At 40.4% G+C, this 14,323-nt stretch overlaps 2 protein-coding genes across 2 annotated transcripts in view; one reads left to right on the top strand and one right to left on the bottom strand.

Moving 5' to 3' along the window:
• Window positions 1-9,259, top strand: part of ndrg2 (NDRG family member 2) — a 34,037-nt gene extending 24,778 nt beyond the window's left edge. Inside the window, exons 4-16 of the mRNA XM_084547481.1 lie at window positions 374-479; window positions 595-715; window positions 1,143-1,205; window positions 1,796-1,856; window positions 3,249-3,335; window positions 3,605-3,661; window positions 3,764-3,867; window positions 3,947-3,985; window positions 4,079-4,130; window positions 4,288-4,335; window positions 4,424-4,459; window positions 5,333-5,384; window positions 5,937-9,259. Of these exons, the coding sequence (XP_084403607.1) occupies window positions 374-479; window positions 595-715; window positions 1,143-1,205; window positions 1,796-1,856; window positions 3,249-3,335; window positions 3,605-3,661; window positions 3,764-3,867; window positions 3,947-3,985; window positions 4,079-4,130; window positions 4,288-4,335; window positions 4,424-4,459; window positions 5,333-5,384; window positions 5,937-6,100 (990 nt within the window). The 3' untranslated portion in view covers window positions 6,101-9,259. The remainder of the gene's footprint in view (window positions 1-373; window positions 480-594; window positions 716-1,142; window positions 1,206-1,795; window positions 1,857-3,248; window positions 3,336-3,604; window positions 3,662-3,763; window positions 3,868-3,946; window positions 3,986-4,078; window positions 4,131-4,287; window positions 4,336-4,423; window positions 4,460-5,332; window positions 5,385-5,936) is intronic.
• A 1,698-nt stretch (window positions 9,260-10,957) lies between these two features.
• On the bottom strand, window positions 10,958-14,294 carry LOC311486365 (uncharacterized protein; the record flags this gene model as incomplete). The annotated part of the gene is made up of 1 exon (XM_084542178.1): window positions 10,958-14,294. A coding segment is annotated over one exon (2,100 nt), but the record flags the coding sequence as incomplete, so codon positions are not given.
• Between the last annotated feature and the right edge of the window lie 29 nt (window positions 14,295-14,323).

Here is a 14,323-nt window from a genome sequence, read left to right as displayed (position 1 = left end):
CGGATAACCTTTTGGCCATAATTCACAAATAAATTTACAGACTATGATACAAAATTTCACACATACAAAGTAACATTTTACATACAACCTCATTGTTATATTATAATGTTCCCAAAATTAATTTTCCTTAAGTGTTCACTACATTATTTGAGTGAAAAATGTGGCTACGGGTACAGGCAGGATAGAAATTCCCGCTGACAATGGTGCATTTTATTTTGAAACTGTAGAACTTGGCTTTCTCCGTCATCAGGGAGCTACTAACCAAAGAAAACTCTTTTTTTTTTTTCTCACTTGAATTCTAACCTCTCTATCCTGCTATGCTAATATGAGGCTCAAAGTTAAATGGACAAACTGTTTGTGGTGCTTTCCCCAGGAGCACAGTGTCGAGACCCCACACGGTGTCCTGCACGTGACCCTCCACGGGACACGAACCACCCGTCGGCCCGCCATCCTCACCTTCCACGATGTGGGTCTGGACAGTGAGTAGCGCTCTTTGTTTCCCGGCTCTTCGTCACGCCTGAGTCACCCAAACCCTCGCTCGCTCGTGACTTCTTTTCACCTCCCGTCTCTATCTCCTCTCTTTGTTTCCGGCAGGTAAGAGCTGCTTCTCCACTCTCTTTAAGTTCGAGGAGATGCAGGAGATCGTCAAGAACTTCACCCTGATTCATATTGATGCTCCGGGACAGGAGGAGGGGGCTGCTGCCTACCCTGCAGGGTATGATGTTCACTGTGTGTAATCAGCGTCCTGCCATGACCTTCTTTTTCGACCAAACTTCACAGAAACAATCTTCTGTGCAGGCTTAAACCTAATCTCTTCTAAAAATACTTCTATCTCTTACATTGTCCTCTCTCTCTGGTCTCTAATGCGCTCTTCTCTGAGGTTTAAACAAAATCCCTTCATTTTTTTTCTTTCTCCCGCTATCGCTTCTCTATCACTTCCGTTCCTTGTGAGATTATTTCACGGCCTGGGAAGATTTGGTTGCATGTATTGTCACGACATCTCCTGCTGCTGACTGTAAAAATGAAAGCTCAGTCTGTTTTTAGTTTTTAATAAATCCCTTTGGTGGATTTCCTACTTTGGTGAGACGTCAGCTCATTCGGTGCCTGATTCGATTGAGATCATTTGTGTTCTCCTGTTGTAGTTACCAGTATCCCTCCATGGAGACCATCGCAGAGATGATCCCTGCCGTCCTGCAGTTTTTCAAGTGAGTTTGCGGTATTTATTTTGACATAAACACAAAGCAGCATTTGCTTTCATACGCCCACACAAAAGGTCAGTGAATCAATGTGAAGGATTTCTGTTTTTGTTACCTTACAGAAGGTCAGACAAAGCTTTTAAGGTCTCTTTTTAAAACTTTTATTCTAGTTAGTGCTGAAAGCCTGCTTTATATAATAACTATAGTACCATATTTTATTGCAATCATACCCAACTCACAACCATAGGATTTTGGGCCGTTAAATGTTTCACACCATTTTAGCCTATGAAAAATCTTGCTGCAGTAGGAACTGTAGGTAAATAAAGTTTATTAACTGAATTGGCTGAATTTATCCAATCTCAAAAATCTAAATTTTCCAGATTCAATAAAAATTTCATCCAAGCTCACATGGGTTTAATGGGACCACAGTAAATACAATTCACATGATTACAGTTCTTTATTTTTTTTTGCTTGGTCCAAACCAGTGAGAGAAACTCGTTCCATTTTTTATTTATGTCAACTATAAATAAAAAAGTGACTTCAGTTACAGTGCCCTTTGTGTTCGCATGTGTCGCTAACTTGCCGTTTCCATGTTCCAGCTTCCGCACCGTAATCGGAGTGGGCGTGGGAGCGGGAGCGTACATCCTCTCCAAGTTCACAGTAAGCATCCTCTTTTGTTGTGTTGAGTCATTTGTGGAGGACTGTTTTTTTTTTTTTCACATAAAGCCAGTAGCTGTCAGTATTTTGCATTGCTTTGTTGGTTGAGCTGCAGAATAATATGGTGAGTAATGGTGCAAGGATGAAGATTGGTTAATCTGTTGATCATTTAGCTTTTGTCAGCAGTATAATCATCAGAATAATTGGCACTGCTTTATTTTATGTGTTTCATAGAACTTTTCCATAGGTTTTGTTGTTACTAATTATAATCAATGCATTTGATTATCTTAAAGTCCCCATGAACACTGCTTGCAGAGTGTTTTTCTACTGTAAAAACAGATCTTGAGAGGCCGCCCCCTCCAGAAAACACCAGTCCGCTCTGATTGGTCAGCTATAATGACCTAAGCTAAGGTGGCATAGCTACTAGGGAAGGAGAGGCGCAGGGGGAGGCAGGGACATTAAATTACATCAAATTAGTACACGCCCCCGAGTGCAGGATGAGTCATATTCCAGGAAATGGCAATCTTTCAAACTTTCTACTTATTGTTGTCCAGATTAGCAGTGCATAGTGACAGGACATAAAACATACAGATTGACATCTGAATAATCATTTATTAATAACAAAAAGTTAGGTGAATATTTACACATCAACAACTCTACTCAACAATCAAATCTGTCTCGTAACTGTCCCGAACTCTGTCTCTATACTGTAGCAATAATTAGCATCAACTAATTTTAATGATGTCCCATCAGAAAGAGTACTATTGGATTCTGTTTCTCTTTCAGGAGTTGTGTTTCGTAGCTTTATATGTGGCTTTTATTTATCAAATGTCTACAATGAAATGTTGTTCCACTTTAAAAGGAAAACAGTCTGGATAATCCATGTATTTTCCCGTACTATTTTAACACAGCTCCAGAAATGACCTCTCGCCGTACTTAGTGCTTGTAGGCAGTAGTTCCATGCTGGAAAGCCAGCTTTAACTACACAACAGACAACAGTTGAAGTCAGCAACACCTGTAATTTGTTGATGATGTTGAATTAACCATTGGTGGTAGTCGTTTTCTAGAAAAGAATCACGTGATAGGGGCGTGAAGAATCAGGAAAGGTCATATAGTGATCAATAAGACCCAATCAAGAAATGGACATGAATAATAAGAGTAAAACCAACTCTTGAGTTTTTTAACATGCTGCCGTCATTTCTAAAGAGTCTCAACTTTAAAGGACCTATGATCAAAACAGTGACATTATGTGTAAATGCAGCAATCCATTTTCAAACGAAAACATCTTGGACATGCTTGGCTGTACATGTCACTTTTGGATTTGTATTGCTAAATCTAAATCTGAAAACATTTAATGTGACATTTTTCTCTTCCTTGCGACCATTCTGTGTTTAGCTTGCGAACCCAGATTCAGTGGAAGGTCTTGTTTTGATCAACATCGACACTAATGCTCGGGGATGGATAGACTGGGCCGCTCAGAAGGTATGTAGGCCCTCTTCCTTTCCTCCTTTAATTCTTTCCTCCCTCTGACTGACTCATGGCTACGTTGTCCTGCCCACAGAAATGTGGTATTTTAATCTATTTATTTCCTAATGGGAGTTCTTCGTCAATTTAAATTTAGCTGCGGATATGAAATTACGCCAGTGTGTGCATGGTCTGGGTTCTTCTGCGCTATTGATTATGTGAATGTTTGTTATATATTATGTTATCTTTTATTTAATAACGCTATAGTTCGTCCTCTCCCTCTGTAGCTCAGCTCGGTGACGTCCTCCCTCACAGAGCAGATCCTGACCCATCTTTTCAGTCAGGTACTTGTCAATAAATGTGCGCGTTACTGTTGTTATTTGGGGGAGAAAAAAACATAATTTGGAGTGCATCCCTTGTTGACACATTTGAAAACCTTTTTACAGGAGGAGCTGTCAGCAAACACAGACCTGGTGCAGTCTCACAGAGAGCGGATGTCTAAAGCCTCTAATGTGGTCAACATAGAGCTCCTCTGGAAGACTTACAACAGGTAAACGCACCAAGAGACATCACTACATAAACACAAATAGAAACATCACCATGACTAACATCTTTTTTCCCCCCTCCAGTCGTAGAGACCTGAACCTTGACCGCAACTGCACCTTCAAGTAAATACCTACTCTCATTTTTTTATATATAAACCTCTGAAATCTTAAAAAGCTACTCGTCTGACATCTGATCTCCTCTTGTTTCAACCTCAGGTGTCCAGTTATGTTAGTGGTGGGGGATCAAGCCCCGTATGAGGACGCTGCCGTAAGTTTTTGAAACAGCTAGATTCCATTAAAAACGTGAAGCAAGCTAGGGTGACCTTTCAAAAGTCTGCTTAATTTTGATTGCATGTGTTGATTGCAGTTGCTGTTCAAATGCCCATAGGAAGTAAGTTTAAAGTTTTTCTTTCTCTGACCACTAGGTGGAGTGCAACAGCAAACTAGACCCAACAACAACCTCATTCCTAAAGGTGAACGCCATGAGTATTTATTTAGTGTTTGTTTAAAATGTCTTTCTCTGTTCTCTCACTGTTATTTACTTCTTCTGTTCCTTCACAGATGGCTGATGCTGGTGGTCTCCCTCAGCTGACTCAGGTAACAAAATACCTCAACTAGATTCCCTGAAATCCTCACGTGTTACTGATAATCAGCTTGGATGTTAAACCTGAACCAGGCAATACTTTTAATGTAAAAAATCTCCCATTTAATTAAAGTAGAACATCCTGTTGCTCATGTTGCACTTATTAAATTAATTTGACAAAGCAAATAGTTTGTGTTAGGTTTGCTTTATGGCACAGGACCTGATTCAAACTTGCATAGACTGTATAAAGATGGATGACGGAACAGCTCCTCAAAAGTGAAGCCAAAGCAAGTAGAGCTCCCCCTAGTGACTGACTACATAAAAGGCCATAAGCTCCATCCCTCCATGTTCGTGGATGGGGCCAAACTAAAACACTAAAATGCACATCAAATCATTTTTCCAAGGATGGTTTCTGTCATTAGGTAGTTAATATAATGCTGATGCATGTTCAAGTGTCATGTTTTCTTAAAAGTTTGGTTTTAGTTAGTTATTTATTAACCGCTCCATGAAGTGATCCCATCGGGCCGTGAGAACTGAGAAAAATAAATAAATAAGCACAGCGTATAATCCAATATTTCCTTGCAACTGGTAGAGGTACAGCAGCTCCACGTGGCTCCACTCTTGGAACGACTCTGGCTCCAAACTTGCAAGATGGCGCTGCCCGTATCCCCGGGAAAGTAGCGTCAGTTTGGCCAATGCAAAGAAGTGGGGATGCATTGTCCATATTTATATACAGTCTATGGTTTCTAGTCATCAGAAATAAAGCTGTTATTTCTGATGACTGCCACATGGGGTCACCAGTGTGTACCTTTACTTAGTTATGTATACAATTAGTGTCTGTTGTGATGGAATATGTAACATTACTTCGGGTTTTTTTTTGTTTACAGCCTGCTAAACTGACTGAGGCTTTCAAGTATTTCATCCAGGGCATGGGTTACAGTAAGTTTACTGATCATTTATATTACTGTTCACAAATACAGTACTGTTTCATTTTTTATTGCATATCACCACTTTTAGTATTCTGTAATGTTCATTGTCAGCACATCTCATAGAATTTAATAATCAGCAAAGCACAAAAATGAAGAAGCACCATCATAGTGCATTACCGAATTTTCAAATAGTGATCAGTGCCTTTATTTACCTCATCTGCAGAATGAGACATGCCTTTATTAGATGCAGGATTATGTTAAGGCAAGGCCATTTATCTGTCTGATAGGTATGATAATAATGATTTATCATACTTCAGTTGATATAAATTTCACACTTTCTGTTTCAGTTTCAGATTAAAATCCCTCTATAGCGTTATAACTTTTTAAGTGGACTGTGAATTTATTATCAGTACTTTTATTGTGAAAGATTTTCAAGCATAGCGCATGTAACAGCGGTTTTGGTACTTTATTGTTTTATCCTTAAAACAGTGAATTCTTTTTCTATTGCTTTCAAGTTAGTGAGCGTGACCTAAATGTTATATTTCTTTCTGTTTCTCCACAGTGGCTTCATCTTGCATGACCCGCCTCTCCCGCTCCCGCACCACCTCCCTCTCCTCCTCCTACTCCATGGACGGGACCCGTTCTCGCTCCCGCACCCTGTCCCAGGGCTCGCAGGGTGGACAGATGCCGCCCAGCCCCTCCCAAACCATGGAGGTGTCCTGTTGAAGAGAAAACAAAACGATGCAGAGAGAGAGAGAGAGAGAGAGAGAGAAAGAGAGAGAGGTGGGAAAGAGAGAGAGAGAGAGAGAGAGAGAGAGAGGTGGGAAAGAGAGGAGGGCGCAAGTAAAACAAAGGGAAAGATGAAGCATAAGGATAATGCAGGAACAAGACGAATGGGTTACTTATTTGTCACTAAACAACTCCCATCATTCCCCACAAGTGCAGAATAGGAATAGAGACAGAGAGAGGGAGGGAGGGAGGAAGAGAAATAGGGAAATGATTTCAACAGAAGATAGCGAGGTATCCTCCATATTTTGCACCACATTTGAGTCCAGTCCTTCTCCTCACACCCACCTTCTAGCTGAAAGTAGATTGGGCGTTTCTAAAACAAATACAAGAAGCCTTAAGAAGGCAGGAAGAGATTAATAAAACAGGGAGGAAGTGAAGAAAAAATGTCAACCTGTCCTTTCTCCCTCCCTCTATTGGAGACTCTGTCCGCCAATAGAGCCCTTTAATTTAGTTAACCTCGCGTTAACCATTAGTAATAATTCTGAAAACAGTATTGTTGTCGATGATTATTATGTTGTTGATGATGACATTGAAGCTAACGATGAATAGACGAAAAAAAAAAGCACTAACACTTTTCTCTTTGTTACACACCGAGTTTAAAATAGATTAAAAAAAAAAAAAAACATACTATAGCAGAGATACTTACAGCAATGTGTGTCTTTTAAGGCTAGTTTTTATTGTGTTCTTTTCTTTAACCTGTCTGGTTGAGGGGCTGAAGCTGCCGACTGGCTGACCCGAAGCAGCCAGCGAGAGCCATGATACTTCCTCCTCGATGTTGCCAGGTTGTTTATGTCTTCCATTTGCCCCGTCTATAAGTGACTGTTTTTGTTTTCTCATTGGATTTGAGGAAGTGGGTTGGAAGCTTTTTCTTTCTTTCTTTTTTTTTTTTTTTTTGGAAGTTGCATGCGTGGCATCAGCCCATGTTAATACTGACTGGATAATATTTTTCTTTTATATTCTGCTAATGAGTTTGCGTGGATTTATGTGTGTGTGTGTGTGTGTGTGTATGTGTGATGGTCTGAAGGTAAGCATAGGTGAGACTGAGGGTGTTTACGCACTTCAGCTAGCTAGCACCCTATTGTTAATGCTAGTCGCACATTAAATAGTGCTTCCAATATTGCTGGCAGCCTTGCACTGCGTGTCTTAATATCCACGCTTGCGTACTACTCACCAGGGAGCGTTACATCATCAGTAGCATGCCGGCATGGATATTGCATTCCAGTGTTGGGCGCGGCCGGAAGGGATCACTGTGTTTATCATCTGGGTTGTAGTCTCTTAGCCTTGCCCGTGCATGGATACCTCCTAACAAACCCAGCTAGCATACTTGAGTTTATGTGCGTTGTGAGGCGAGACGAACCCCTCTCCAACAGCAAGCGGCTTTATCCAAGCGACGGGGTCAAGAGAGTCGTGTCTGCATGATAGCCTATGTGTGTGTGAGGAAGTCAATGTGAGGTGTACGGAAGTATACTGGAAGCACACGGAGAAAGGCCAGGGTCCTTTAATAATCAATTTTGAGACCAACAAACCCCCCTGTGACTTATCGACGACAATGAACCAGCCCCTTCACTGCCACCACACTTACAACAAGGGTTGCTCGTTCCCATAAGAGTTTGCCTTTTTTTTGTGTCACTTAACTTCGAACCGACCATTAGCAGTCAATCTAAACTGTTAAGATTTGAATACAAAGCTTACCACTGCCCCGTGATGTGTAGCCTTTAGACGTTTTTTTTTTTTTTTTTAAAGGACCCACATTTTAACCCAGTCCGATATCAGGAGCAAGGCCTCTGTGCATTTGGGATCGTTTTATCTTATATAAGCATGTGTCATGAGTCGGCTGAAGGTTCGCCTGTTTCTTTCACATGCTACCTAGTGCTGCTATCCCAAACCTGTTTGTTGACGTGGAGACGATTTTGATGAGAGTGCCAGGAACGTTACTGGAGGGTTTCAGAAATGAGCTTGGAGACGATGCCCGCGGAAATCCGTTTCATCACAGCACAATGCACAAACCGCTTTTTGATCCGCTAACTGTTGCAACTGTTGACAAACGCTTATCCTAATGATTAAAAATGCTTTGTGATGCAAACTGGCCAGGATGCCACTTGGTTTGCTGTCCAGCAGTCTGATGAGTGGAATGTAAATGTTTGGCTCACCCTAGGCCGAATTAAAACTCAAACAATCAGGCATGGGAGCATCTACTAAATAAAAACAGGTGAAGCCTAAGAAGAAGGAATTACCAAATAAAGATAACATAACGATACTTCCTTCCAGAGAGCTGAGCGGGAATGTGTGATTGTAAATGCTTGTCCATTTGTTAGTCTCTTAATTTTTACTTTGATCATATTTTTCTTCCCCCTTCTATGACTTTTTATTTATTTTATTTTTCTTTTCGTTTTATCAATGTGAAGTGTTAGTTTACCGTCCCGATGTGCTCACGAGTTAGTTAAACCGTGTGATAGTTCTTGTGTAACTTTTTTAGCATTAGCGCTTATAAGGGAGAATAATATAATTAACAATAAAAAGAGCTGAAGTAAAGAGAATACAATCAAATTTACTTGTGTGGCTAATTTCTCTGTGTAACACAATGAACATCCTAAAAATAAGCAAACTTCGATATTAATAAAAGCTTAAGAGTAACTCCTTGTCTCATGTCTTTCTTCTCCGATGTACAACTGCATTTCTAATGTTGGTAATAATAAATATATCTACACGTCCACTCAGCATTTTTTAAAGAACATTTCCTTGTCAAATATAGAGAAAAATATGTTATATGAACTGATACTGGCCTATTTCACGGCAGACATTTTGACTTGTCAAAGGAAAGGAAAGCAAAGGAGATGGCTCTATTCCATTACGTGTCCCGGTAAGTTATGACAGTGAACTAGAATGAACAAAAACAAGATATCATCTAAGTGGAATGCGGCCTGTAATTAGGACAGCTGTGCTTTCCTCACTCTGACAAGTCAAAATGTCTTCTGCGCGAATAGTGTGTAAACTGGTTGTGATGCAGCTTGTTGTGGACATAGGTGGACGCAGTGCAGCTGAAGAGTCAGAAAGAAATTTGACGCCATCTTGGAAATGGGCAGCACTTGAGCACCACTAAGGTATTTCCAACTCTTAACTATTAAAATTTGTCAATAGTATACTGTAACACTCTGTAACAGTGTACTTATTGAAATAAATGGGCTCAGTTGATAAGCAGAACAGGACCCTTAAAGAGCTCTAGCTAGCGAGTAACATGCGAATTTAGCCTAAACCTGCTGTTTAGCTACTAATTGTTCTGTCATAAAATGAATTAGAGTTCCATAGTACATTATTTCTGTTTTTGCAATGTTACACCATGAAAAAACATAATTACACACATGTAGGTGGGTTTACTTGGTGAGCAGAACATGAGCCTAACAGAGGCTGCTAACAAGCTAGCAGTATGCTACACTAGCCTAAACCCATTGCTAATTAGCATTCTTGTTACTACTCCAGGGCTCTCGAGTTTTGAACTTAATCTGGACTGAGATTAACCGAATAAATTGTTTTATTTACAACTTTCTGGACAAAAAAGGGGCGGCACAGTGGCGAGGTGGTTAGCACTGATGCGAGAAGGTCCCGGGTTCGAATCCATGGGCCGGCTGGCCTTTCTGTGTGGAGTTTGCATGTTCTCCCTGTGTCTGCGTGGGTTCTCTCCAGGTACTCCGGCTTCCTCCCACCATCCAAAGACATACTGGTTAGGTTCATTGGTGATTCTAAATTGGCCGTAGGTGTGAATGTGAGTGTGCATGGTTGTCTGTCTCTCTATGTTAGCCCTGCGATAGACTGGAGACCTGTCCAGGATGTACCCCCACCTCTCACTCAATGACTGCTGGGATAGGCTCCAGCAGACTCCACGACCCTTAACAGGAATAAGCCTGGTACAGAAGATGGATGAATGAATGAAGGACAAAAAAGACAACTAGAAAAAAAACATTTGGCCAAAAGGGGCCCCTTGAACAGCACTGGTCATTGGCTGCATTCTGGAGGCTTCTAGGAGGTTCAACCTGAACATGCAGACAGCATTTACATGGCAGTTAAAAACAGAAACTCAATTAATTTAAGCATTCTTAAATAATCCCATCTAACCATGACCGTCCAAAGCTGTTTAAATAACGTAAAAAATTATCCACAAAGCAAATATATTGCATAATTCATCGACATTAATAAGCAGGCTGAATGAATGAAGGTTGTATGAGATTACAGTGGTGTGCGATTGCATTTGGTCTGATACCAAGTAAATTCAGGGCCAGTGTTGCAGATACCGATACCGATACTTTTTAATAATTACGGTGGATGCGTCATAAATCTTAATCAATCTAAATCTGAATTAATTTTCATGACGTTTAAGTATTTTGTGATTTGCCTTTTGGATTATTAATCAGTAAAAATCCAGTACAGAATTTGGGCAAAGATTATAATTAAATAGAAAATACTTGTTTGTCTGTCTCTCTATGTTAGCCCTGTGATGGACTGGCGACCTGTCCAGGGTGTACCCCGCCTCCCGCCCGATGACAGCTGGGATAGGCTCCAGCAGACCCTGCGACCCTTAACAGGAATAAGTGGTTACAGAAGATGAATGAATGAAAACACTTTATTATCACAATAAAAGTTTCTATTCAGAAACAACACAAAATAATCACTTGAGGACAAATGAAAACAAATTCTTTTTCAGGCAGAGAATTCAGAAACAACAATACAATTCTAAAACTAAATCTCTCCCTTCGTTGCACTTCTTTCTGGATCTTTCTCTTAAATAAACAAAGTGTACAGAATTATCACTCCACAACAAATATTCTAAAAAAATGTAAATCAAATAGTTTTTTCAAGTAGCATGTATGTTAAGGAAGTACAATACAATACAAACATAAGACAACATTTCTCCCCTTTAGTGCACTTTTTTCTTCTTTTCGGGGGTCTGTCGGGGCCTCCTCTCTCCATTTCTATAGCTTTGCATTTTCTTTTCCTTATGCTTATGCAAGTTTGTTGTGTTACCACTGTATCTTACAGCCTTTTTACAAATAGTACAACTTGCTGTCGTTTCATTTTTGGCCTGAAAATCTAACCTTTCTAATCTTTCTCTCTGCTATTCTCCTGCTCCGTCTCTGTGCTGTATGTGATGCGCTGCTGCTGACTGGGCCTGGCAGGTAGTGATGGGCGCTGCTTGGTTACCTGCCGCCACGGAGTCACGTGATGGTACAAAAAACACACGAGAGGTGGAGGAGCAAAGTGAGTCTGCTCTGCTCTGTGACAGCAGCGGCATTTAGACAAACACAGTCAGTTTACAGCCTCTTTAATGAATTGAGAGAAACTGAAACTTACGTATCGATCTCTTTAAATTGGTATCGATATTATCGATATTTGGATCGATCTGCCCAGCACTAAATCACATGATATCACATGACACCAAACAGTGGCAGTAATGAATTGGTTATGTTATAGTCCATGTTCAGCCTGTCTTGTAAACTGGAGAGTGAATTTCTTGTTGTTTGCTGCTTTTACCATTTGATTATCATTACTGCCACACTGTAAATGTAAAATACAGTATAGTAAATGTGTATTTCAAGTAACTAGCCATCTCTGTTTTAATAAAACGTTTTACAGAAATACAGAAAGTGTAATTAAATATATCACATTGCGGTGATAATATAAGCCAAAATTTAAGATGTTTTAGCAGTATTGGTATGACAACATTACCATGTCATGTAATTGCAAAAAAAAACAAAGGCTTTCAGACTAAATAGAAAATAGAAAAATCATCAAAACTGAGCAGAATACTTTCACAATGTAACTCTATACATGTACCAAATTATATGATGATGTTATATACACGTATATTTACAACAAATGTGAAAAAAGGACTGTATGTCCAGTAGAAAAAAAAAAAAAAAACACAAACTTAAAAGCCCACAGAAAGCTGTAACCATGCTTTATTCCTTTACTTCCTGAAGTTCGTTGTCAAAAAGATTTCTTCACACCACTAGTTGCATTCCTTGCTTAAATGTTTTGCTCAGGCCATGAATTTCCCCCACCTACTCAACAGTCGACTAATGGTCCTACCTATCTTTGAGAAAAAGCCACCCAGAGAGAACCATGTGTCTAAGGTGTAGACATGAGTCAGGCCCAGAGACTCTAGACAATTCAGTTCATTGAGAATGTCAAATGATGGATGGCTGACGAGTTGGTAGGTCTTCAGAGTGTCTCCAGACCAGACTGCATGGACTGATTCTGTTGAAAGGACTGTCCAGGGAAAAAAACGCACTACTGGAACCAGGGAGTAGACTTGATTTTCCTGTAGTTTTACATTCCCACCTAAGTCTCTAGCCTTGTCTACCTTCTTTATGGCCTCATTAATATTTCCCTTGAAACTCATCAACACTTTGCGTCTGGCTCTGATGTGTTTGTCCAACCTGGTGTTTGAGTCACTGGAGGGGACATTGGTTTGTGTTGAGTATCTATGAGTGACCTCAAGTTGTTCACAGTAAAGCTCAACAGATCTTGATGCATTTTGTAAATCTTGCAGAGCTTGACTAAGGCAGGCTGGATCCTGATGCCTTTTTTGCTGGGTCAAAGATGCAAAAGCACGGTTGTAATATGCAATGGCTGCCCAACAGTGGTCCTTCTGTATGGCTTTACTGTACATCTTGATGCTCTCTGCAAGATTTCCATTTTGACGAAATGTATTTCCAAAGGCAATGTAGTGGTGCAGGTTTGATGAGGGTGATTCTCTCTGACTGAGTGTTTTCCTGGCTTCATCCAGATCTCCATTCAGTCTTGTTTTCAGCTCTTCAGTCGAGTCCTTCCCATCAAAGTTTGTGAGGAGCCAAATACCCCAAAATTCATTCAGTGCTGATAAATCTGAAGCTGCTGGCTTGTTGTTACTGCTTTTGTACACATCATCTAATATATTCAGATACTGACTGAAGAGCTCTTCCTTTGTCTTTATGTCTGGGATGTCACACTCCAAATAGCTAGATAGTTGTTCAGCCACTGACTTGTCTCTGATCTCTTTAACAATCTTTATTTCTGACTTGGAATTTTCAATCAAATCTGTCACATTTCCCAGTAAGGACTGAACTTTCTTTGTCAAAACCTGCAATTGCAGTGCTTCTGGCAGATGTCTGGAACAGACAATGAGTTGGGCAGATCCAGGAGATCCTTGTCTTGCAGTGCGACCAAAGGCCTGTGCCTCCACACGAGCATTCTTAGGAAGGAAAGTCTGCAGAACAAACAAACCTCCAGCGGACTTTACTGAGTCAGAAACCTTAAGGTCTGTTCCACGTCCTGCGAGGTTTGTTGCTATGATGACTTGTGCTGCATCAAGCTTCCTGGCAAAGATTACACTGTTGTCCATGTTGTTGTTTATGTAAAGCTTTTTGTTGTGAACCTTATCTCCTAGAGCATGGTAGAGAAGTTTGGCTCGACTGATGGTCTCACAGATGACCAGCACAGCTCTTTTGCCCCTATATCCTGTACGTTCGATTTGTGCAGTGATAACATTGCAGATTTTTTCAATCCATTCTTTTTCATCCTCCAGGACCAACCCTTCAACCTCAAACAGCTTTCTGTGTTTGAACGAAGGGATCTGACAGGTTTTGATACCTTTGTAGATTTTCTGCAAAGTCTCAGTCTCTGCTTGTTGACCAAGAGTCCCAGACAGTCCATAGATCTGATCTTCATACTTTTGAAGCAAACCAACATTGGACATATAGTTTGTGATGGCTGTCATATCACTCAACTTAGACTTGTGTTTCATTTCGAGAAATTGTTGAAGTCCATCTGTCCATTTCATGTAGTTCTCAACAACACCTGTGCAGCTGTAGTCTACAGGCACTATTCCATGTGTCTCCATGATATATTCATGATCTTTTGTCATTGTTTGTGCATGGAATGCTTTTTCAATCCAAACTTTGAGTTTAGAGTTCACCAGATCTGAGAGGAAGCCTGGAACGTAGCATCTACTTTTAGCATGGCTCAGTTCACATGGTGTAAAATGAAGAGCACGTTTTATTTCTGCTTCTGCAGCTTCCAGCAGACTGTTACTGTCAGAATACATGTACTGACAGAAGCCTCCTTTGATTAAAACCAACGACACTCTCTGTTTGACTTTATTTCCTCTCTGTGGTCTTCTGTTCAGTT

This window comes from Chelon labrosus, assembly GCF_963514085.1.
Source record: "Chelon labrosus genome assembly, chromosome: 1".
NCBI lineage: Eukaryota > Metazoa > Chordata > Actinopteri > Mugiliformes > Mugilidae > Chelon > Chelon labrosus.
The sequence above is the reverse complement of the archived record's forward strand: the minus strand, read 5'-3'. Positions and strand labels throughout refer to the sequence as shown.